General features: G+C 37.3%; 1 protein-coding gene across 6 annotated transcripts in view; it reads left to right on the top strand.

Annotated features, from left to right (window-relative positions):
* Fas2 (neural cell adhesion molecule fasciclin 2) overlaps positions 1–10,841 on the top strand; it is a 290,468-nt gene extending 279,627 nt beyond the window's left edge. For all 6 annotated transcript variants that reach the window (XM_090381692.1, XM_090381693.1, XM_090381691.1 and 3 more), the window contains one exon: positions 9,496–10,841. In XM_090381692.1, coding sequence (XP_090237818.1) covers positions 9,496–9,586 — 91 coding nt within the window. In that variant the 3' untranslated portion in view covers positions 9,587–10,841. The remainder of the gene's footprint in view (positions 1–9,495) is intronic.
* The last annotated feature ends 13,984 nt before the right edge of the window (positions 10,842–24,825 follow it).

Raw genomic sequence — 24,825 nt, 5'->3', positions numbered from 1 at the left:
CTCCAACTCCAAAGTGTCCAGATTGTAAAGGAGAACATCCTGCCTACTCCAGAACATGTGAAAGATAAGAAAAAGAAATAAAACAATACAAAAAAGACCACAATATTATATACCAAGAAGCAAGAAAAATGGTCCAACCAACTGTAACCAGTAGACCAATGTATGCTCAAGTAGCAACTAGATTTAAATCAGTTGAATGTCAAACTGAAATCTGTTTCCTCCAAAAAAATCTTTCTCACCACAAGTCAAACACTTACTCCAAGCAAAACAAGATAAACATGAGAAAACTGTAAACACAGATCTCAATACCCTCAGATTGTCCAACCTTGCAACAGTGTAAGAGTAATGAAGGACCACATAATCACGAACCTACTTCTGAATTTATGGAATTGGAGAAAACAGAAGTTAGATGAGGAAGTATTGGAAATCCATGCCAAAGAAGATATGGATACCGGAAAGCCAGTCTTTCCCAAAAAAGATAGATTAAGGACAGAAAAACAAAAGACAACCATCAAAAGAAAACAGCTAGAGGGGCTGAGCAAACATAAATAATGGATAAAGTTATTCAGTGGAACTGTGGAGGATTACGAACTAATTTTGATGTCCAGTATCTGATCACACAGTACACACCAATCTGTATCTGTCTCCAGGAAACATACCTTAAACAGCAAGATACTCTCAATATCAAGAACTATTCAATGCATAGAAGAGACCGAATAACTGATGGTATAGCCCATGGTGGTGGTTGTTTGGTTTTTAGGAGTATTAGCAACTAAGACCATATTGCTCTGGGTATGTGCAGTGGTCATTCCCTGACCTTTCCACATCCTCCGTATTTGGTAGTCACAGGCTTGAACCCTGGTCTAATCAAGAAGTGTGTGCTACACACTGCTGCTCCTCCCCACCTGACTACGGAAGTGCCTATATATAGCCAATGGAGTTGCTATTTTAGTAAATGACAGAATACCAACACAAAAGTGCATGTAAACAGCCGATTAGAGGTTGTAGCAATTCATATAGCAGCTGGATCCCTATTAACCATATGTTCAGTATACATTCCACCAAGAGATGTCTGTTATTGAAGACTTAGATGCATTAATACAACTACTCCCCCTCTCTGTTTTATTGGAGATATGAATGGTCACAATCCCTTGTGGGGTTGTTCAGACTACAATAGAAGAGGACGCATCATCGAACAACTACTGGATAACCACAACCTCTTGCTTCTCAACAGGGGTAACCACACTTACTTCCACTTTCCAACTCGGACCACTACAGCAATAGACCTCACCATATGTATGCCTACGCTTTACACAATTTAATTGGGAAGTATTTGAGGACCCTCTTGGTAGTGATCATTACCCAGTAATTTCTACACTGGTGGATGACTATCCGTATCATATCAGCTGGAAAATAGATAAAGCTAACTGGGAAGAGCTTAGGAGGAATGCATTTTCAACACCAAGATCATTGAGAACAAAACATTAATGTTGCCCTAGCACATGTCACAGAAATCATGCAAAATGCAAGCAAGCTCACAATCCCAAAAACTTCATCACGTTTCCCAAACCATCCAAAGACATGGTGGAACGACAATTGTACTGAAACAAAACAACAAAATAGAGCATAGAATCGATTCTGTAGATATCCAACTACAGAGAATCTGATTCAGTACAAAAAAATGCGAGCTATAGCACGATTCACTAGGAAACAGAGTTGAAGAACAGCATGGATCCACTTCACATCTACAATAAACAAGTCAACAAATGCTCATGTAGGCTGGAATAAAATAAGAAAAATGACAGGTAAATATATATAGAAATAGGCCATCGCCAGTACTAGTCTGTGATGGAATTAGTCTGACTGACCCTACCATTATAGCAAATACATCAGGTGAAACCTTTGCAAAAGTATCAGCAAAAGCCTCTTATGCTCCAGAGTTTCTGATTAAAGAAAAAGCAGAAAAAAATAAGATTGATTTTAAATCAAAGGGAAAAGAGTCCTACAATCAACCATTTACCATAAATGAACTGCATGAAGTTTTGTCCCTAGCCAGACCGAGTGCAGTAGGACCAGATGATATACATTACGATATGATCAAGCACCTTAACGAGACTGAATTAGAAAATCTATTGAAACTGTATAACAGAATATTTTAAATGTATTTCCAAATACTATTGCCATGCAATAGTTACTAGCCTTCCCTAAACCCGACAGACTTAAGAAATCCATGCAACTGTCGACCAATAGCTCTCACCAGTTGTCTAGGAAAATTATTAGAAAAAATAATAAATAAGAGATTGGAATGGTATTTAGAGGAAAATAACATCTACACAAACACACAATGTGGTTTTAGGCATCACAAGTCTACACTAGACCACCTGGTTAGGATAGAAGCCAACATCAGAAATGTATTCATAAGATCACACCATATGGCAACCGTATTTTTTGACATCGAAAAAGCATATGATATTACATGGAGATATGGGATCCTATGAGACATGCACCATGCTGGACTCAGAGGTAATCTTCCTATGTTTATCCAGAATTTCCTTATGAACAGAACCTAAGTCAGAATGCAAACATCTTTCTCCAAAATCTACCAACAAAAAGAAGGCGTCCAGTCTTAAGTGCCACTTTGTTTGCCATAAAGATTAATTCAATCGCAAACCATCTCCCTCCTTCAGTGTCACATGCACTTTGTCGACTACTTTAGTATCTCTAGTCAGTCCCAGAACATGAGAACAATCGAGAGGCAGTTACAATGCGCAATGAACAACATAAGTGGGCACTAGATAATGGATTCAGACTGTCAACGCCATAAAGATTAATTCAATCGCAAACCATCTCCCTCCTTCAGTGTCACATGCACTTTGTCGACTACTTTAGTATCTCTAGTCAGTCCCAGAACATGAGAACAATCGAGAGGCAGTTACAATGCGCAATGAACAACATAAGTGGGCACTAGATAATGGATTCAGACTGTCAACACAAAAAACAATGTGTACATTTCTGCTGCAAAAGAAATCTCCATCCTGATCCTGAATTAAAACTAGATGGCCAGAATATACAAACTCACCCAAAAGCAAAATTTCTTGGGCTGATCTTAGATAAAAAAAACTCATTTGTGGAAAATATCCAGCAACTACGAAAAAGCTGTACAAAACATCTTAACATACTTAAAATCCTCAACTGCATGGGGAGCAGACAGATATTCCTTACCAAACCTATACAAAGCATTAATAAGATCAAAGTTGGACTACAGAGCCCCAATGTACGATTCAGCATGGAAAACAGCTCTGAAATGGTTGGACCCAGTTCATCACAATGCACTGTGTATAGCCACTGGTGCCTATCACACCTCTCCCATATGTAGTCTATGCCGAAGCCAACGAACCACCCCTAACACTTAGGCGACAATAACTGGCGATGGATTATGCATTTAAAACAAAATCTATGCCTGGATACCCCACTTGGAAGACACTCTTTGATCCAAGTTGCAGAAATATTTATCAGAATTGTCAACAAGCAAATCAACCCCTGGGAATCAGAATGGAAGAATTGCTAGCAGCACATAACCTTAATATAGACGGGGTAGCACACCTGCCGGTTCACTTCTCTCCACCATGGGATTTGCATATCCCAATATGTGATTTTTTCCTTACAGAAATGGAATAAAAATCTTTCAACAGTTACATGCAGTGCAGACTTCAATTTCCTTCAACTATATTCCAATATACACAAATGGCTCGAAAACCCACTTTGGTGGGAGCAGCAGCTGTCTTTCCAGATTAACATTAACACAACTACCAAAAGAGTGCAATGTATACACGGCAGAATTGTACGCACAAAAAATAGCCTTGGCTCATACAAAATGTTACAAAAGAAGTGTAATATACACGGATTCATTAAGTTCATTACAAGCCATGCAGAGCAGAGGTACACCCAATCCTCTGGCATATACAACATATACTGACTGACTGCACCGTAAATAAATAGGAGATACATTTTTGTTGGATCGAAGGACATACAGGGATTGCTGGAAATGAAGCAGCAGACAGATCAGAAAAAGTCATACTGCAGACAGAAGAGATCTGTCCCCTATTTCAATTACAAGCCTGTGATATGGCTTACTTGCCTGATGCAATGGCAAGAAATTTGGAATCTACAAACTGAAAACAAACTACTAAATAAAGCGGAAAAATTGAAAACTGGGTTTCAAGCACAAAAAAAAAAAAAAAAAAGAAACAGTACTGGCCAGACTAAGAATCGGGCATACCCATCTTACGCATTCTTTCATATTGCGAGCAGAAGAACCACCACAATGCCAGACTTTTGGTAGTATCCAAACAGTAAAACATATATTAATAGACTGTCCTAAATATGCAAATGGCGCAAACAAGCTTTCAAAAATGTTTATAGGACACATTACCCTAGCAGATCTCTTGAATGACAGAGATGACCTTACAGATGTTTTTACCTTAAATATATTAATTTATATCATCTCCTCTAAGAAAGCACAAGCAACAGACTAACTGAATGAAGTATGAACCAGAATAAAAGGAGCAACAGAAATTCAAAGTAAGCACTTCTGAAACATATCATACCCTATGAACTGGGGCATTATGACCAACATAGTCCATGTGACATTAAACCCTAACACAACCAACCAACTCACTTCTGTAGTTAAAAGGACTGCAAAATTTAAAGTAGGACATGGTCAAATTGATCATGGTGGTGGTTCTAGTATTAAGAAATATAAATAGAACATTTGAAAACCAGCATGCTCTGGATTGCTGATTTTTGGATCTCCAAAGATTTACAGGCAAACAGAAAACTGTGCAGTAATGCTATTGGTTGGCAGCATTAGGTGCCTGTTTCCCCCCCCCCCTCATTTACCTACGATTGGCTTGTTAACAGTGCATATTTTATTCCTATTTAATTTATTCCCTTGCTACTGGTTAAACTTGGAAACAAAACCTGCAGTAGAGAAATCCACAGCAGAATTGTACGCACAAAAAATAGCCTTGGCTCATATACAAAATGTTACAAAAAAAGTGTAATATACACAGATTCATTAATATACATGCATTTACATAGAAATTGCCAAGTAAAGTGTTAATTTTAATTTGTTAACATATGGGATTAAAAGTTCTTCCAGTCATGTAGCTCCCTGAGGAGATGCTACCAACAAATTCCTCCAACTGCTTCAATCTTTGTGATGTTGCTTATAGAGAGCATTGCAAAATGTCATGCCCAGACGTTCCAGACTATTTTCAAGTCTTTCTCTGCTCCTCTTCCCCTTGATTTTTGCCTTCCATTATATTCTTTAAGTTTTTCATCCTTGCTTATTGTATCCAAATTTGTTTTCTTCTGTTGATGTTGTAAAGAAGAATTTTAGGCCTGCCAGTTTTATTCAGTACCTACTCATTTGTTCTTTGATCGAGGTAAGAAATATGCAGTATTCTCCTGTAACACCACATATCAAGGCATTAAATTTTCTTCCTGTCAACTCTTTTCAGATTCGATCCTTCACATAAATAGCAACTGGAAAAATTAACGAATCAGTGATTCTCAGTTTTGTCTTTAGGGGCAGATCTTGATCTCTCCATAATTTTGTCAGATCAATGACTAGTGTTTTACCAATCATTTGAGCAGTCACCATTTTTATTTATTCTTGACCCTAAGTAATCAAATATCATCAGCTTCTTCAATTATCACCAGTCACCATAATTTTAGTTTTACATACATTCATAAACTTTTTTTTTTGTCTTAATTGCTTCACTTATTCTCCTCGGTCATCTTTAAGATGATCCTTGGAATTGCAAATTAGCACAGTATCATCTGCGTAATGGTTGTTTGTCTCCAGTCCTACAATTTTGATGCCAGTGTCTAAATCTTTCAAGCTTGCATGATATCTTCTTCGGCATATAGATTAAAAAGATGAGGTAACAAAATGCAGCCCTGCCTGACACCTTTACTGATTTTGAAGACGTCTGGTTTCTCACAATTCCTTCCTGGTATAGTAGCTTAATCAGCTGAATTATGTGGATTGGGAATTCCATATTAGCAATCATTTCTCATGTTGAACACAATCAAAAGCATTTGATTGTGTTCAACATGATTATAGATTTGAATAATCTATAAAACAAAATGATGGAACATTGAATTCTTTGCATTTTTAAATCTGCTCACCTGGCGTTTCAAGTTTTCTTGAAATTCTGTTTATGATTTTAAGAAGAACCTTGCTAGCATGAGAAATTAGACTAATAGCATCGTTTTAATGTAGCCATATACTAAAGTAGTTAAATGAATTAATGAGTTGCCATGGTATTGTTGCCTCAAATAAGTAACACTTCACCAGTGGAGAAGACTGTTACTTATTCTCAGTGGATACCACCACCCAGACGGCTGTTTCGAGGCTGTTTGGCTTCGGGTGGGTGGGTAGGTAGGTAGGTATCCTGGTGTTGCATTAAGCTAAATTTAAATAATTAAAAACTTAACTATTATTAAATTTAACATAGTAGTAGTAGTAGTAGTGGCACTTGATGCAAGAAAGCAAGTGTAGGAGCTTATGCAGCATCAGCCAAAAAAAAAAAAAAAAAAAATCACACCATACCCTCCAAATGCCTGTCCAGTTCCTCCTTAAATTTATTTAACCTATCAACTTCCACAACGACAGATGGAAGTTTGTTCCAGCAATTAACCACCCGCTGGCTAAAGGCAAATTTCCACACATCTATTCTACATCTATCCTTTCTTAATTTGAACTTATGTCCCCGTAGGTTCGTATTCTGAACAAGTGGGAGGATCCCATCAGAATTCAGCGTGCTCAACCCATTCAAGGCCTTATAGACCTCAATCAGATCACCGCGCAGGTGCCTAGTCTCCAGCCACTGCAATTTGCAGAACTTAAGCCTCTCTTGGTAAGAGGATCCCTTCATTCCCCTCACCAATCGTGTTGCTCTTCTCTGTACACGCTCAAGCAAATCTACATCCTTCCTAAAATGAGGCCTCCAGACCTGTACGCAGTACTCAAGGCGTGGCCTGACCATTGCCTTATACAGAGGGACAATCACCTCCTTTTCCCTGCTAGCAAAATTCCTATATATCATTGACAAAACCCCATGACCTGCCCTAGCAGCCTGTCTACATTGCTCAGAAAACTTCATATCTGACTGCACAATTACTCCCAGGTCTTTTTCATTTTCTACCACCTTAAGTGTAGTACCACACAGTTGGTACGTTTCTCTGGGGTTACTTCTACCCATATGCAGTACTTTGCATTTGTCAAGGTTAAACTTCAGTTGCCACTTCTTAGCCCATCTGCCCAAATTATCTAGATCCTGTTGCAGTAGCACACTGCCATGACTGTCATTAACAACCCTGCCAACCTTCATGTCATCTGCAAACTTCGACATTAAGCCTGATATACCTTCATCAATATCATTGATAAATATACAAAACAACAGTGGACCCAACACCGAACCCTGTGGGACTCCACTAATAACATTAGTTACATTCATTTTTCACATAAAAATGAAAGTGTGGTTTCTCATCATAAAATCACACGAAAAGAATACGAAAACTTTATAAACTTAATGTAAATGTAGCTCTTACAATGCTAGCCTAGGAAAAAATCATGGGCAGTGGTATCAGCCAGTTAGATTCCACATGGGACATAGCCACTTCAGTCATTCCCTTTTTTCATGTGAGCTGATATTCCTCATGTGCAGTTTTTTTTACTAACAATTAAACATTTCAATAGTTCTGCTTTTTAATACAGAACATAGTGCTGCATGTAATGGTTGTTTATATAAGTTCAACTGAATATTTTATGCTTACATGACATTTTGACAGATGTTGATAAAATGTTTGTAGAAGCAGTTAGCCTTTGATTCTTTTTAAATAGTTTGATAGAATTAATTAATGCAAGATCCTTCAATCTTTGGTCCTATGTGTAGATCACATATTATGAATTACGGGAAAAGTTTCCACTCTGCCACTGAAATCCAATTAAACAAAACCGGTTTATGCATTCAAAGCATGCATTTCTGAGCAACAGTTTGAATGCATAAATTAGGAATGGCTTTCTCCTATACACTGCTTTTCATTGAGAAATCTAAAAACATGGATTTACCTGAAAATTTACATTCATAATTGTTTATACTATGAATGAGAACAATAGCATATCAAGCTAATCAGCATAGTAAATGTCAAAAGTTTCTGTTACTACTCTGACATAAGAATCTAAAGGTGTTATAAAAATGTGTTACTGTTAGCAGGCAGACAAAATGGTGAGCAAATGGATAAGTGTGCATTGCCTTTAACATGTGTAATATGTTTTTTCAGCAGACTGACCTTGAAAGGGGATTAGATTTGTTAGGTTGTCAGAAGCTGGATAGTCTACACTGTAGATCACCATTTGTGTAGATGATGCCCAAGTGGTTGGACACTGTTGACATTAGGTACAGGAAGGTACTTGGACACATTGCCAGAACTCTGGTGGCATCAGAATGGGGAGGATCACTGGATCTGCTAACTAGCAACAGGAAACACTTTATCATAATCTGCAAGATTTTAAACATTATGATGGCATCTCTGACAGCACTTGTCTGGGAGAACATTTAGCAGATGACTATAAGAAGTGGGGCTGCATTCTTGCAATCTGTTACAATACCATCAATTTTTAATAGTGCAGAGAGAGAGAGAGAGAGAGAGAGATTGAGATTGAGATTGCATAGAGCTGCTTTGGAGCAAGAGTGGTATTGTCTTTAGTGACAGACATTACTGTTTGAGATACAGTAATCTGCTGTTTGCACATTTGGAGGCTTAGTAGGGAGAGAGGTATCAGAGCAGCATAGCAGGCCAACATTTGCAATCATGGTATGCGAGAACCATCAGTTAAAATAGCCATTCACCTCTTGTTGTTATTGATGGTATGACATTATGTTGAGGCCTTTCTAAGCTCCATCCCAGATGCTGTTTTTCAGCAGAACAATTTCTGCCTGTGTATGGCTTTTGTTCCAACAGTGCTGTGGACATGCTTCATTGTTCAGCAGATCTGTTGCCTCTCAAATACATTTGAATGTTATGGGATGGTCACTAATCTCTGTATCTTAGCACCCCCACCACTGCCACTGCCCAACGTACAGCAGCAGTAGTGCAGGAAACAGTTGTATTTGTGCAATATCTCTTTACTTTGTTCTTGTATTAGCTGAAATCCAACTTTTTCAGTATAAGCACAAATGTTAAACTTTTTTCCTTTAACTATTCTTGCCATGTCTGTTACTATTGGAAATACAATAACTCTTTATGAAATTTGGCAAGCTATATATTTCACTTAAATTCCCTCCTAAACTCATCCCACAGCGATGCTATCTGTTCAGTATTTCTGTTTAGTTGTGGGTGGCTAATATAAATAATTTGATAGTGTTTTATTTCTATTAATTTATTTCTTTAGATCCTGGTTTATGTATTTCTGTACTTTTTCAGATATAATCCTGGAAGGCCAACAGATTTCGATAGTGCCAAGAAGTCTCCGAAGGGTTCTCAGTCAAGTGTAGGAAAAAGCAGCCCAGTTTAATTTAGTGTGGGTCACTTAAATTGAGTGACCCTTTCTCAAGTCCTGTCAGTTTCCAAAGGCCACCCTTGTATGGACATTTGAAAACTACGTCCAAGTGAAAGCTTTACACGTTTGTTTTTACATCTGCTGAATATTGTAAGAATATTGTTGAAATGCCAGAAAGACTTTCTACTACCCAAATCACTGGTGTGAAGTGAAAGCATGTGTGTATTTTATGTTTGCTCCTTGCTCTCTGTGATTAGGGTCTCGTGTCAGGTCCCAGCTGAACTTTTATTAAAATGAGTGCCAGAAACTGTTGTCGAAGGAACAATTAGACCAACTGGAAGGTCTGATTTCAGAGAGAAAAGAGCAATCATTTGTTGTCCAGTGTGAAGTCACCAGTATGGCTTTCAGCTTCACAGGTAATGTCTGGACAAGACAATGTGTTCCATTGAGCTGAAAAACAATATCAGTGGCAGGTTCCTTGTTATTTTCACATGTGTGAAACGTATGCATGCAGGGTGTATGTTCATGAATGCGTGAATGTTGCGTGAATGTATTTTCATTGTGTAATTCAGTTTCATTAGTTTATACAAAAATTCATTCCTTTTAAATCATTCCATTCTTTAATCATCGTGATACTCTTCATTTATCTTTTAAAGAACTAAAGACTTATTATTCTTAAGTACTTTTTTTTCCTGTACAGCCCATCATATAGGACTATTTGCTTTACTGTTGAAGCTCAGATTTTGTGGAATAATTAAATCTTTAAAGCCATTATTGTTTTATAAGCAGACTGCCATAATTAAAGCCCTAGTTATATTGAAGAAAGTTTCTTCCAGTAAGGCATATTGCAATGAAAACCTGAAAGCACCTGCAAAAAAAAAAAAAACTGATCAGCTTGAACTTGTGTAAAGTAGTCAGTCTTGCTGATAACTTCAGTGGTGCATTTTGATTACAATTTTTGTTACTGCTTTTCCAGACATAAGATTTCTGAATATACCAATTTAAGAGAATATACAGAAATAGCTTTGTTAATTACTAGCCTGTTTATTTTCCAGGTTAGCTGTGGGACCTTTGCTCCAGAGATAACCTGGTTTTGAATGTTTTAGTTATGTGTTGGCTAGTCAGAATAACATAGCTATTTCTGTGTTTGATACTGTAAGATCAGTCTGAGTGTTTAAAACATCAGAAATATCTGTCATTCTTTATACTGCTTATTTGTTTCTTAATCTGTGATGTGTGCAAGGAGAAATAAAGAGTTCTTAAACACTTACTTTTTTATATTGTAATTTATTTCACTAATATATATTATGACTAGTCTTTTCTGTTTAAAACTTGATAAAGTAGATTAAGAAATCCAGCAGCACTGCTATTTAGGTTTAGGAATAAATAGCAAGATGTCAAATTATTCAAGTATTGAACTCTGTTCAGTTAAGTGTTTTTTATATTAGCAGTTAGTGACAAACATTTTAGTGTGATAAACATCCTCCTCTTATATACTTATCATAATGTGATAATTCTTTATTTAAGGACAGTAATGTCCTGGCAAACAAGACATTTGCCATATTTTTCAATTGTGGAATTGGCTATGTCCTTTGCCTTTGAAGATTTGCTCTTTGAAAAAAAAGTACCATGACACAAGTAATGAGCTTGACTGATGACATGATAGGTGGTGTAATGAATAAAGCTTCATTTTACAGTGAATTTTACGTAAGCACTTAATGAATTTGCATTTCAGATATGCAATAAAAATTCTTTCCTGAGTAGTATTCTCCCCAGGACCTATCGAATGGCTGTACCACCCAGCTAAAATTTAAGAAATTCTTGTGGTACCATATGGTACTGCTTACTGATCTTGATCAATATCATTTGAATTTGAAAGTGTCTGCAATTCTGCCCAGACACTATAGTGAGTATATGAGAGCCTTGTCAATCAATTCAGCCCTGGACAGATTGTGCAAGGCTCAGGAGGTAGAATTTTTCTCGGATTGGACTGCTTGTTAACAGAGAAACTGTTCTACAGGGATGGGGATACCCTTAAATAGGGAAGATGCAAGAATATTTGCTGATGCTATTGAGACAATGTTAGATGGGTCAGAAAACTGCTAGCTTGGGGGATACACGGACTAACAGATTAACAGTAGCCGCTGGCAGAGGCGAAATGATTCCTTCTATTGGAATGAGCAGCAGCAGCCTGGATAACAAGATTCAGGGGATTTCAGAGACTGCTGGTAGTTATTGTGGTAAAAGTAAACACATGGGCTGTGTTAGGGTAACTAAGAATAGGAACAGGTGCATGTATACTTGCATGTACACCAATGCTAAGAGTTTGGTAAATAAATTTGAGGTTTTGGTCAAAACATCAAAGGCAGATATTGTTAGGATATCAGAGACGTGGTATCACACAGATAAGGAATACAGAAATGGAATTTGGGGAATACAATGTGTACATGAAGGATGGGCAGGAAGAGAGGAGGGGTTATGCTATTAGTTGAACACAAAATCCAAGGAAGTACAGACAGTCGACATGGTCGGACAGTGCAGTGTCGAGTCAATTTGGTGTAACATAAGCACTGGGAAATCAAAATTGAGTAGGATTGTGTTATAGGCCTGATGACTCTGAGTATAAACAACTGTATAGGGAAATAGTGAGCCAGTAAATCAGCCTTATATTGGGAGACTTTAATTTTCCAGACATTGACTGGAATTTGTGGGTTGGTCAGTCACACACTAGCAAGGCTTTTGTGGATTTATTGGATGATTGTTTTCTACAGCAGCATGTTCGGGAGGCAACTAGAGGGAGTATTACTCTTGATTTGATTATCGGTAATGATTCTTCATGCATTAAGAATCTGCAGATAAAGGAACCACTAGGTGGCAGTGATCAGTGTGCTGAAGTGGGATTTACTCAGATAACTACCATCAAGGGTAAAGGGAAGGGTTTTGCTTTTTTTAAAGGCAACTATGTAGGTCTGAGACTGTATTTAAATTCTATACAGTGGGACCAGCTGATGATGTTACCAACAGCAAATTCAAATGGTAAGCATCCAAAAAATTTATCTTGGAAACTACTAGGCTTTTGATACCAACTAAGAAATATTGTTCAAGAATGTGATTGATTCAAGAAGGTGATGTGATTGAGCCTAAATGGATGTCAGATGAACTTGTCAATGATATACAGGAAGTGTGGCAGAGAAAAAAAAAAATGCACGGGATACACAAGTTAATGAGTGCCACGAAAGCCTATAATAGATAAAAGCTGGTCTGTAACCAAGTCACGATGGAGGTTAAGCAGGCAAAAGGCAGATTATGAGTAATCTTTGGCAAAGGATGCAACAGCAAAGAGTTCTTTACTTATGTAAACTCTAGAAGGAAGAGGATGGATCAAATTGGTCCACTGGATATTGATAGTTCAACTGTTGATGATCCTGCTCAGGTAGCTAACAAACTTAGTATTTTGCATCTACATTCACACAGGAGTTATTCAGGGAGGGTAATGCCACAGGTGAATTAAACTCTGGCAGTGAGCTAGATGATTTTTTAATAAATGCAAGCAAAGTGGAGAAGAAATTGTTGAAGATAAACATAAGAAAGGCACCTGGGGTGGATGGGATCTATCCAGTTATATTAAAGGAGGCAGCAAAGGAAGTAAGCAAACCCTTAGCCATAATTATGAGAGCTTCTTTGGACTCAGGGGAGGTACCCATGGACTGGAGATATGCAGATGTGACCCCAAATTCACAAAGCAGGATCAAAGGGGCCACAAGTAATTACAGACCTGTTAGTTTAACTTCTGTTCCAGGGAAATTAATGGAGGCACTGGTTAAAGAAGCACTGCAGGATCATCTAGACAAGACTTTAGTTATAACTCTGACACAGCATGGTTTTGTTATGGATAAAGGAATGGTTGAGTGGGAGAAGATAGTGATAATCAGTGAACACTGCTTTTGTGGACTAATGTTCTTAGTGGAGTCCCTCAGGGTCCATTGTTGTTTTCTGTATTTATTAATGATATTGATGGTATATCAGACTTAATGTCCAAGCTTGTAGACGATACAAAGGTTGGCAGGGTTGTTAATGACAGTATGCTACTGCAACAGGATCTAGAAAAGTTGAGCAGATGGGCTGATAGGTGGCAACTGAAGTTTAACATTGACAAATGTAAAGTACTGCATATGGGAAGCAGTAACTGCAGAGTAACAGTATCAGCTGTGTGGTACTGCACTGACAGTGATAGAGAACGAAAAGGACCTGGGGGTAATTGTACAGGCATATGATGTTTTCTGAGCAATGCAGATGGTCTGCAAGAGTAGTGCATGGTGTCTTGTCAATGATATACAGGAATTTTTCTAGCAGGGATAAGGTGATTATCCCCTTATAAGGCAATGGTCAGGCCACACCTTGACTACTATATACAGGTCTGGAGGCCTCATTTTAGGAAGGATAGAGAGCTGCTGGGGCAAGTGCAGAGAAGGACAACAAGATTAGTGAATGGAACAAAGGGTGCTCTTACAAAGAAAGGCTTAAGTTTTGCAAATTAATGTCTGGAGACTAGGCACCTGTGAGGTAATGTGATTGAGCATGCTCAAACCATTCATCACCTCAATGCTGATGGGATTCTTCCTCTTGCTCAGAATAGTCACCTGAAAGGGCATAAATTCAAATTGAGGAAAGACAAATGTTAGGATAGATGTGTGGAAGTTTGCCTTTAGCTAGTGGGTGGTTGATTGCTGGAACAAACTTCCATCTGTCATAGAAGTTGATAGCTTAAATAGATTCAAGGCAGAACTAAACGCTAGGTGCATTATAGCCTAAGCTGCTCTTGCACCAATAGCTTTCAAATAACAACAGCAGCAGCAGAACTAAACAAACATCATTTGGAGCGAGTGGATGGGTGAAATTAGGGTTTTTTTTTTTTTGCTGATGCTATATAAGGTGTTCCTCCCCCCTTGCATCATGTATGCTAATATTAATTTGAACATACTATGCAATCCCCCCTTGCATCATGTATGCTAATATTAATTTGAACATACTATGCAATTGAGATCAATACGACTGGAGCATATAACATTAAATTATGCAATTAATTTTTGCTCTGGATTGCTCAAGCCACATTTATAAATAACAGAATTTTATATTGCTGAAGAAATCTTCTGTGGAGAACACTGTTCAGATTTGCCATCTAAAACAAGACTGCATCTTATTGTTTGGAAATATGGTAAAAAAAAAAGGAAATTATTCATCTTAGTGGATTTTTTATTAAACTGCTGGATTTTAAAACTAATTTCCCTTTGATGTGGGCATACTTCTGGTTATTTACTTATTACAGCCACTCTCTGACTTATGTAAGGGTTGCAGTCAGAGGAACTACATAAGTTGGAATTTCCCTAAATGGTTATGCAGCACTTTCAAATTTGATTGAAGCAAAAATGAAATGTTCAATGAACATGTAAATAGAATTATTTATTCAATTTTTTTTCTCATGCGCATGAAAAATTATAAAAAGAGAGGGGACAAGCATAACATCAGCAAGTTTTACTTTTCGAGCATAGTTGCCAGAATTAACTCTCCAGCTGATAAGCATGTAGCTGTAGAAGTTGAGGGCTGTGGTGATTTAGAAGGGATTTTTTCTAACACATCACAATATTTCTGCAGCTGCAGAATTGTTACTGGCAACTTCACCACATACTTTAATGTTTTGGAAACCAGTGTGATGCTTGAAGCTATTAAACCACCCATTGCTTGCCACAAACTTGGCTTAGGGTTTGCCATACTTATCCTTAATATCTTCATTTGTATTAGTATTTGCAGTGGCCACATGGTGCAAGGAAGCATATGGTTTATGCTGCACCAGCCAAAAAAATAATAAAATAAAATAAGAAAAAAAAAAAAATAAATAAGAGAAAAGGAAGTGGACAACCTAAGTGTTTCCCTTCTCCCTTAGGTATCCAGCTGACCTTTGAATTTCCCCAAACTGTCACCTCTACCACCCATGTAGGTAACTTATTCCAGTAATTTATAACTTGCTAGCTCAAATAAAACTTCCTCTAATCTAGTCTTAACATCTCATCCCGAAACTTGAAATTATGGCCCCTAGTTCTAGATTCATAACCGTGAATTTCATCCTCATTCATTTTGCTCAGAGCCTTAAGCTCCTCAATCAAGTTTCCTCTAAGGTGCCTAGTTTCCAAGCTCTGCAACCCACATATTTGAAGTCTTTCCTGATATGGGTGCCCTTTTGCTGATCTAACCGGACAAATTACCCATCTCTGGATGCTCAAAGAACTTAGTCTGACCGTAACTTAACAGCCAAGTCCCTTTCCTCCATTACCAGCTTTAGTTCAACTCTGCCAAATGTATAAGTTATTTTGGGGTTACTGTTTTCCAGGTGTAAGACCTTGCATTTTGCTGAATTAAAGCATAGCTGCCACTTTTCTGACCATCCCTGAAGTATATCTAGGTCATTCTGAAGAATCTCTGCTTGGTGGCAATCATTAACTACTCTACCAATCGTTACATCATCTGCAAATTTAGACATCACACCCTCTATCCCTTCATCGATGTCATTTATGAAAATCAAAAACAGTGGTCCTAATACTGATCCTTGAGGAACCCCACTTCTTACATCAACACAATCTGAGGAATAACCATTTATCACAACCCTCTGCCTCTTGCCCTGAAGCCATCCAGCTATCCATCTAAGGATTTCCCCTGTGATTCCAACCTGTTCCAGCTTATAAAGTAACCGCTCATGTGGGACTGAGTCAAATGCTTTGCTGAAATCCAAATAAACAATATTGAAATTATTCCCAAAGTCCAGCTCTTGAGTGACCATGGCAAACTAGCTAACCAGATTAGTGAAACATGATTTTCCCTTTACAAAACCATTCTGAGTATCCTTCAGAATTTCATTTCTATCTAAATGATCCTGAATTCCAACTTTGATCATTGCCTCCATGATTTTCTCTACTACTGAAGTTAGACTAACTGGCCGGTAATTTCCCACTTCACTCTTAGAATCACCCTTATGTATGGGAGATACATTGGCACTTTTCCAATCCAACAGAATCACTCCAGAGTCCTGTGATGCTCGCATAATTAGCTTCAATGGTTCAATGCACTTGCTTGCTGCCGACCGGGCTAGCCGAGTGGGTAAAGCACCTACCTGGCAACCCAAAGGTCGCGGGTTCGATTCCCGCCTTGGGCTTGGATCAAAGTACTGCAAAAACCTTGGGAGGTGCAATATGGCCACAGAAGCCGATGCGCCAACAACTACCAAAATCAAATCAAAAAAAAACTTGCTTGCTGCCTCCCTTACAATTATAGGGTATGTGCCATCAACCCCAGGAGCCTCACTGGCCTGTAAGCTCATGTTTTTTTATGAAATAAATGCAAAATTTCAACATCACTAATTACATTTTTTTTTAACTTCACTCCCATAATTTCTCATTGATATAAAGGGTTTTCCTTCTGTAAATGTTGATGCAAAGTAACTGTTGAGTTCATCTGCAACTTTCAGCTGAGGTATCTAATACTATCCCACCTCCATTACATAAGGATCTAATCTGGTTTGTTCTTCTCTTTGCATTTATATATGTGAAGAATTCCTTATCCCCACTCTTTGCCAGCGATTTCTCATAATCTGCCTCTGTCAGATTATTCTTCTGTACTTTTTATTGCTCTAACTTTTCCGTGCTGTCTTTTTCTGCTCAAGTAATCTGGCATGGAAAAGTTAAAGCAATGAAAAGTACAAAAGCATATAATTCATCCAACTTGGAGTCCTCCTCGGAGTTTTTTTTTTTTTTTAATGGTGTATACATTTGGTTTAATAAGAGCTATTATCTGCTCAATATCTCCATATTCATTGTTACTTTTGTTAAATAATACAGGGATTATCTTGATCTCTTTATAGAATGGCTTCTATCCAACTCTTAGTTTTTTTTTCTTTCTTTTAAGTTTGACTGAAACTTTTAGGTACTTTGTGTTCACAGGATGGAATGAAACTAAAAAAAAAAAAAGTCATCCACTATTAAAAAAAATCTGTGAATATTGAGTTTTTTCGGAGTTGCATTTCAGCAATAAGTAATTTACTATAATTGTGTTGAATATTAATTATTTTAGCTTCCTTAAAAAGAAAGGAATGTGCTTCATTCACAGCATGGAATGCCAACTCTGAAGCATTTGCTTTTGACATGCATAAAGAAGCCTTGTGTTGTTTAACATGAAAATCCAACACCCCTTGAGTAGATCCAATGTAAAGAGTTGCAGTCTTTACACGAAATGCTGTAGATGAGGTCATGTGTTTGTTGAAAGGAAGAATTGGAGGAATCCTTTAATAATGTAATTTATCGGTCGGTCTTGCTATTACTTTCATATCTGTACCCTTACATAATTCATTTAATTTGTTATATCAGTTTTCTACATATGGGACTATAATAAAATGCTTTTTATCAATATTTGTTTTTGGATTGTTATTAGTTGTCTTTTCCTGGGCAAGCAGTTTAACTTTATTAATAGAGGTAATTGGATAACCTCTATTTAGAAATCTCCTTGTTAGTTCCTCAATCTCTAACTGTAACACTGTGTGGTGGAATATTTGAATGCATTTAAAAACTGGTTAAGCATGACTTTTTTTTTGTATGTGTATGGGTGGTAGCTATTGTAGTGTAATAACATGCCCTATTAATAGGTTTTCTATAAATGCTAAAATTTAGTTTTTCCCCTACTCTTTGTAATGTAAAATTAAGAAAGTTGATTGTGTCCTTCTTGGTTTCTAGTGTAAATTTTAATCTCATATGGATATTATTAAAACCTTGTAAAACAGAATTTATGGTAGTCTGATTAGTTATGATGAGAACATCTAAGTATCTGCCATAATGAGACTTCTGGTATAAATGGATTCAAATATATATTCTCTATCTTGTCCAGATATAATTCTGCAATAAGTCCACTAATGCTAAGGCCCATTGGTAAGCCAAAAATCCATCTGTATATTTTATCTTGAAATAAAACAATTGGCAGAAACTAATTTTGGGGTAAGTTCAAAAATCTTCTCTTTGGGAAGCCTAGTATTATTGATATTGCTGTCATTGAGTAGGTCCCAAATAATATCCAGTGTATAAAGATGTTATGTCAAGAGTATAATTTAGTGTCTCTTAATTTTAGTCTTTTAATGTCATAAAAAGTGAATCATTTTTTATATTATATTTTAAAATTGCTCTGAATGGTTTTAAAATAGAATAAACAAACATCGCTAAAGATGAGAGTGCCGAATTTTTGTACAAAACAGATTACCTGGTTTATTTAGCTTTACTTGTTACAGAGTGGGAACGTTGTAAGTACATGCTTTAATTTGCTTAAGCTGGGACATTGTAATATAGTCATTCTTCCTATATAATGTTAGGGTTTTATTACACTTGTTTACTAAATTATAACAAACAGAGGAATCAGCTTCTGTTGTCAGATATGATGGTATGTAATTTATCGATGTAATCATTTTTGTTCAGTATAACAACAGTATCCCCTTTGTCAGCCTTTCGTATAATAATGTCCCGATTATCTCAATTAGATTCAGATTTATTCAATTTTGTAATGTTGGTATGACTTATAATCTGATTGGCCTGTTTAATCAATTTCTTTGAGATAAATCTTAGGCAAAACTAAAGCTCTTATGTTTTGTTTTTCATTTGTCGTGTGATTGTCCACATTGCATCTGTGAAGGGGTATGGTAGTATTCTTGTTAATGTTATTCGTTAGACCTCAAGTGATTGTAATTTATTAAAATGCTTCTTTTAATTCTGTTGCTAAATTTTAGTTTAACAGATTCTTTTAGAAAGGTCCATTCTTCAATACTCTTTTCATTGTATTTTGATAATGCTGGATTATTGCTTTTCTCCAACTAGGAGAGTTGGATAGAAGCCATTCTATAAAGAGATCAAGGTAATCCCTGTATTTACTAAAATTAATATCTTCATAAATACATGTTGCTTTTGCTTATATGGCCATTGGACTCAGGTGCACTCTTTTCTGAATCTGATTTTCCATCCATATTGTTAATAGCTTTTCCATCTTCGATATAGCACCTAAACGCTGTTTTGTGATCATTGTTGATCTTAAATGCGCTGATCCTTTAACATGTTCTTTTATACGTGCACTGTCCCTTAGTGTTCACTGTTAAGCAGTGAGAGAGTGCACCTGAGTCCAATGTTCAGTGAAGGGAAAATCATTTCACCATAATACTGTAATATAAAACCTAGTGATGCTACTGTCTTCCAGAATAGAATCGTGGGATCTATTGGCTGCAGCCTTGGTTCTAGTCTCCCACCATAAGAAGCCGGCATGTTTGCAGTGTGCTGTTACCCATGGGAACTTAAAAATGGGGTTTGAGGGACTAATTGCCAACATTCCATTTGTCCTCTTTGACAAGACTGGAATGGAATGACTAGTAAGTTTACTTGTAAGGGCCAGCTATGTCTGTCCCTGTCCTCTTGATACAAAGGAAAAGAATCCAGACTGCTTAAGATGTGGGGTACGGTGTTCTGTTATCCAGTCAATACATTTATTGCTTGCCAGATAGTGGACATCCTCTTGGGTTTGTGGTGGTTGTGTTGTTGTTGGTGGTGGGGAGGGGGATACCTGGCATTGAACTTGAAAAACACTTGTACAAATCCTGACACTTTCCTTTTTGGAACCCAACAAGGTCCCACTCAGAATTTTTACATTGAGTCAGATAATACCAGCACAGTTAAAACTGAAGGAATATCACTTCTTCAGTATTAACATTCTGGATCATGTATTTAATAACTGAGAAATGTTGGAAAAATGTCACTTTATTATTCAGAATAGTTGAGGGACAGGCAGACTGTCTTCCTTTAGGTATAATTGCAGAATGGAATTTCCTCAATTTCAGAGAAATCAGCTGTGAACTGAAGTTTCATGGAGAAAAGGTAACCAAAAGAATATGTAAAGATGGGAACCTAGTTCAATGAAAAATTGATTTCAATATATCAACTCTAATGTATACATTTTCTGATGTATGCTACTTCAAATATCTGATGAATTGGACAAATGGGCTGAAAAATGGAAATTGAGGGTTAGTATTGATAAATGCAAGTGTATTTGGGTACCAGAAATCCAGGATAATATACTATGTGGGTTGCAACTCATGGTTGATAGACTTGATAAAGAAAGTTACCTAGGAGTAGATTGCTAGGACTGTCCCTAAGATTCTGTCAGGGATATACAGGAATTTGGCCAGAAAGGGGATAAACAGGTGATTATCCTGTTATATTGAGGTGGGGTTCAAAAAAAGATTTGTATTCACCCAGAAGTAGTTATAAAGGAGTTTACTCATGCATGGGTAATGCACACACAATTTATACTACAAAGGTAGTTTTAATGCATCGTTTTAATTGTCTCATATTGTGAATACCTTCAAGTTGCCATGGTAATGCACTACCTCAAATAAATAACACTTCACCTATGGAGAAGGCTGTTGCTTATTCTTGGTGGATACCACCACCCAGACTACAGTTTCGAAGCTTATTGGCTTCATTGGTGGGTGGGGGTACTGTCCAACTCATGAAGGTATTAATAATATGAGATATAATTAAAACAATGCATTAAAAACTACCTTGGTAGTTAGGAATTGTGTGCGCATTACCCATGCATAAGTGAACTCCACGCTCTTGGGCATTTGAAATATCTTTCTTTCAGAAGTAGTTATAATAGAAAGATCTTTTTTGTTTTGTTTAGACAATTCATTTCTTTTTGCTGAATGAAGTGTCACAATGGATAAAGTGGAATATAAATCAGTGATTTGGTTCCCCTTTTCTGCAAGGGAAAAAACACCCAAAAACCATCCATGAAGAAATGGTTGTTGTTTATGGAGAAGACTGCCCAGGTTAGTGTTGTTACACATTGATATAAACAATTCAAATATGGGAGAACCTTAGTTCATGAAGAAATCCCAGGATGCCCAGCAACTGCTGTAACAGAAGTGTTTCAAAAATTGATTGAGGTATTAATTGTGGAAGATTACCATTTAGTATCAATGAACTAGCTGCAGAGCTCCAAATTAGTGTAGGGTCTGTGGAAGATGTTATCCACCAACAGTTGCATGTGAGTAAAGTGTCTGCTAGATGGATTCCCAGACTTCTGGCCCCTTACCAGAAGAAAACATTGTGCACATAAAATGTTGATGCACCAGGAAAAACTGAAATATTACTGCATCCTGCAGTAATTCTTCCTCTTTTCTGCCCTTAAAGGCCTTTGTGGGAAACACTGCTACTGATGAGGTGATGTCTGCTACCAAGTTATGGTTCAAAGAGCAGTTAGATCAGAGAACTTCTACAAAACTTGCCTGTGGAAGTGTATTGAGAGGTGACAATGTGTCATTTTTGTCTGGTGACTACATTGAAAATATGTAATATGGAGTTTGTTTCAATTGTCTATTACAACTACTGCTGAGCAAAAATCTTTTTTTACCCCCTCCCATATAATAAGGCAGTGGTTAGGCTGTATCTTGAATATTTCATGAATATTAGTATTAGGTCAAAAAAAAATAGTAATTAAAAATAATATATAAATAAACTGACTTCAATGTGTAGGTGTCTGTCCAGCTGACCTTTGAATTTTCCCAAGCTGTCAGCCTCCTCCACCCATGGAGGCAACTTATTCCAGTGATTACATAAAGGTTTGGAAACCTTGTTTTATGAAGGTCTGTTGGAAAGAGTGTAGAGATCAACAAGATTATTTGGAGACAAATGATTCTTTTACCAAAAAGACTTCAGTTCTCCAAATAGTGTCAGGAAACTACGTATTTTTAAAGTGTTTTAGTTGGATTGAGTAAACTAAATGCTGATAACGTGCAAGGGATATAAATTTAAATTGGAAAAGGATGAATGCAAGATATGCAAAAAATTGGCTTTCAGCCAGAGAGCAGTTTATTGAAACAAACATCCAACATCCATCTGTTGGTTGTTCTTGTGGTGATAGCAGAAAACAACAGATGGGCAAAATGAGTGAATTTTTTCTATTTTATGGCTGATGCTGTACAAGTGTGCTTCCTTGCATCATTTTGTCACTGTAATGGTGCCATTGCCAATGTTGGTGTTAAGACCACAAAAGGAAGGTGGTTAAGAAAAATTACTGCCCTTTAAAACAAAAGAAAATTAAGTCAAGACATTTTTGTTGAGGAAGAAATGAACACAAGACCCACACTTAAACCATCTTAATATCTATTAAATTGATAATCATGATATGCAAGTTAGTGCAAATGCATTTCTGCAAGCAGACTACTAAGTAACTAGGAATTGCCATCATTTAAGTACCAGTATATCTCATTGTGAATACCTTCACAATGAGGTACCATGATATTGCACTACATTGAATAAGTAATGCTTCACCAAGACTACTGTTACTTATTCTCATTGGATCCACCACCTAGACAACACCATTTTGGAACTTGTAGGCTAATCATTGATGGGTGGGCAGGTACCCTGGTGTTGCAATAATGACAACCCAGTTGTGAAATATAACTCCAAAATATGAGAGATGCCTTGATGGTGTGCAAGTAATTAAGATATAGTGGACAGTGTGTTTTGTTATGCGGTTCCCGTGGTTTCCCACAAATCCGCGTTAAATACTCTTAACATAGCAAAGCCAGTCAGTGTGGGTTGTGTGAGTAGTGTGTTGTTTGACTGGCCTCTTCATTACTGGGAGGTGCGATCACCAGGAAGGAGCCTCCCAGCATCCATCCACTGGCACGAGGAGCCAGACCAGGGAGTAAAAGACATCTGACGGGCCGTCCACACTCTTGCAGGAGTGAGAGTGGGGAGGGCCAAGGAAAGAGCAGAGAAGAGACAGGAAAGTGGAAGACAGACAAGATAGCGAGGATGACAGAGCATAGGCATCCTCCCAGGCGAAACGGAGCAGGAAGAGTGCTAGGTGCAGTTGTGGGAGTCCTGGAGAAAGACTGTGGGTAGGAAGAAGAGAATAGGTAAAGTTCAAATTAAAGAGTCCAGGATTGTCACAATGGAGAATCACGGAGCGGCGTCGACAGGGCTGTCCACCATTTGCAGTTTCATGTCTGGAAGTTTCTAGTGCTGGGTATCAGTTGCTGTCTAGAGGAGGTTATCCAGGAGTAGTGTTCGGGAGTTGCAGGTGATGCCAGCGACGACGAAAGACCTTGTTGGCATAACTGGTCAATGCACGGAAGGCATCATTAGATTCCAATAACTTGGTTTCTGGCCGAAGTGATGTAGTGTGGAGGTCTAGGAGTAGTTGGTTTCTTAGATCTAAGTATACATTGCACGAGTGCAACACATGATCCCAGTATTAAGATAGAGTACTTGAGGGCTATATGCCTCAGGTTTTGAAAATAGTTAATTGACATGCAAGTTAGTACAAATGCATCATTTCTGCATGCAGCCAGCTACTAAGTAACTAGGAATTGGCATCATTTAATTATCTCAGAATTCCTAGTTACTTAGAAGTTAGTGCAAATGCATCATTTCTGCATGCAACCAACTTGCATGTCAGCTAACTATTTTGAAACCCAAGGCTTATAGCCCTAAAATGCTCTATAATATTGATGATCATGTCAATTGTAGTATTCCTTCATAAGTTTTATGAACTTTATCTGCATCATGTTAGAATTGGAAATAAGGCTGCAAAAAAATTAATTTCTCAGTGGTGGTGTACATCATTTATTTTAACTATATATATATATATATATCTTTTTTTTTTTTTTCTCAGTCAAAATTTTGATGACAAAGGTCTGATCCAGACTTGAGGAGATGCCTAGAAGGCAAACAACCCTGCCATGCTAAATTTTTTTTTTTTTTTTGCCATTCAAAGACAATGGCCTTTCTTGTGGATGACCCCTCCCCTCACCTTTTTCAGATGGAATGCAGAATGCACAACAGCTAGTTTTGTCCAATAAAGCTTGGAGAAATATGCAGACATGCATATTTCTCCCAGCTTTATTTAAGGCTGAGAAATATAATCTCAAATTATATTTCCTTTAATTATATTAAAGGAAATTCACCTTGCATTTTTTTTTTTCCTTCTCTCATTCTTTCTATATAAAACTTTTCTTCAGCAGTTTCCTAGTGTGAAACAGTCATTCCTACCTTGGCTAACCCAAAAATTCCAACCAGTGATCAGAATGATCATTGGTTGGAATGATCACTGCTGTGATTAGCTACTTGTGCAGAAACCTGGAATGACTGGTGGTTGGTGCTTGTGCAGTATGG

Source organism: Mastigoproctus giganteus, chromosome 9 (assembly GCF_048544385.1).
Source record: "Mastigoproctus giganteus isolate SK-2022 chromosome 9, ASM4854438v1, whole genome shotgun sequence".
In the NCBI taxonomy this organism is placed as follows: domain Eukaryota; kingdom Metazoa; phylum Arthropoda; class Arachnida; order Uropygi; family Thelyphonidae; genus Mastigoproctus; species Mastigoproctus giganteus.
This window is presented reverse-complemented; position numbering and strand designations above follow the sequence as displayed.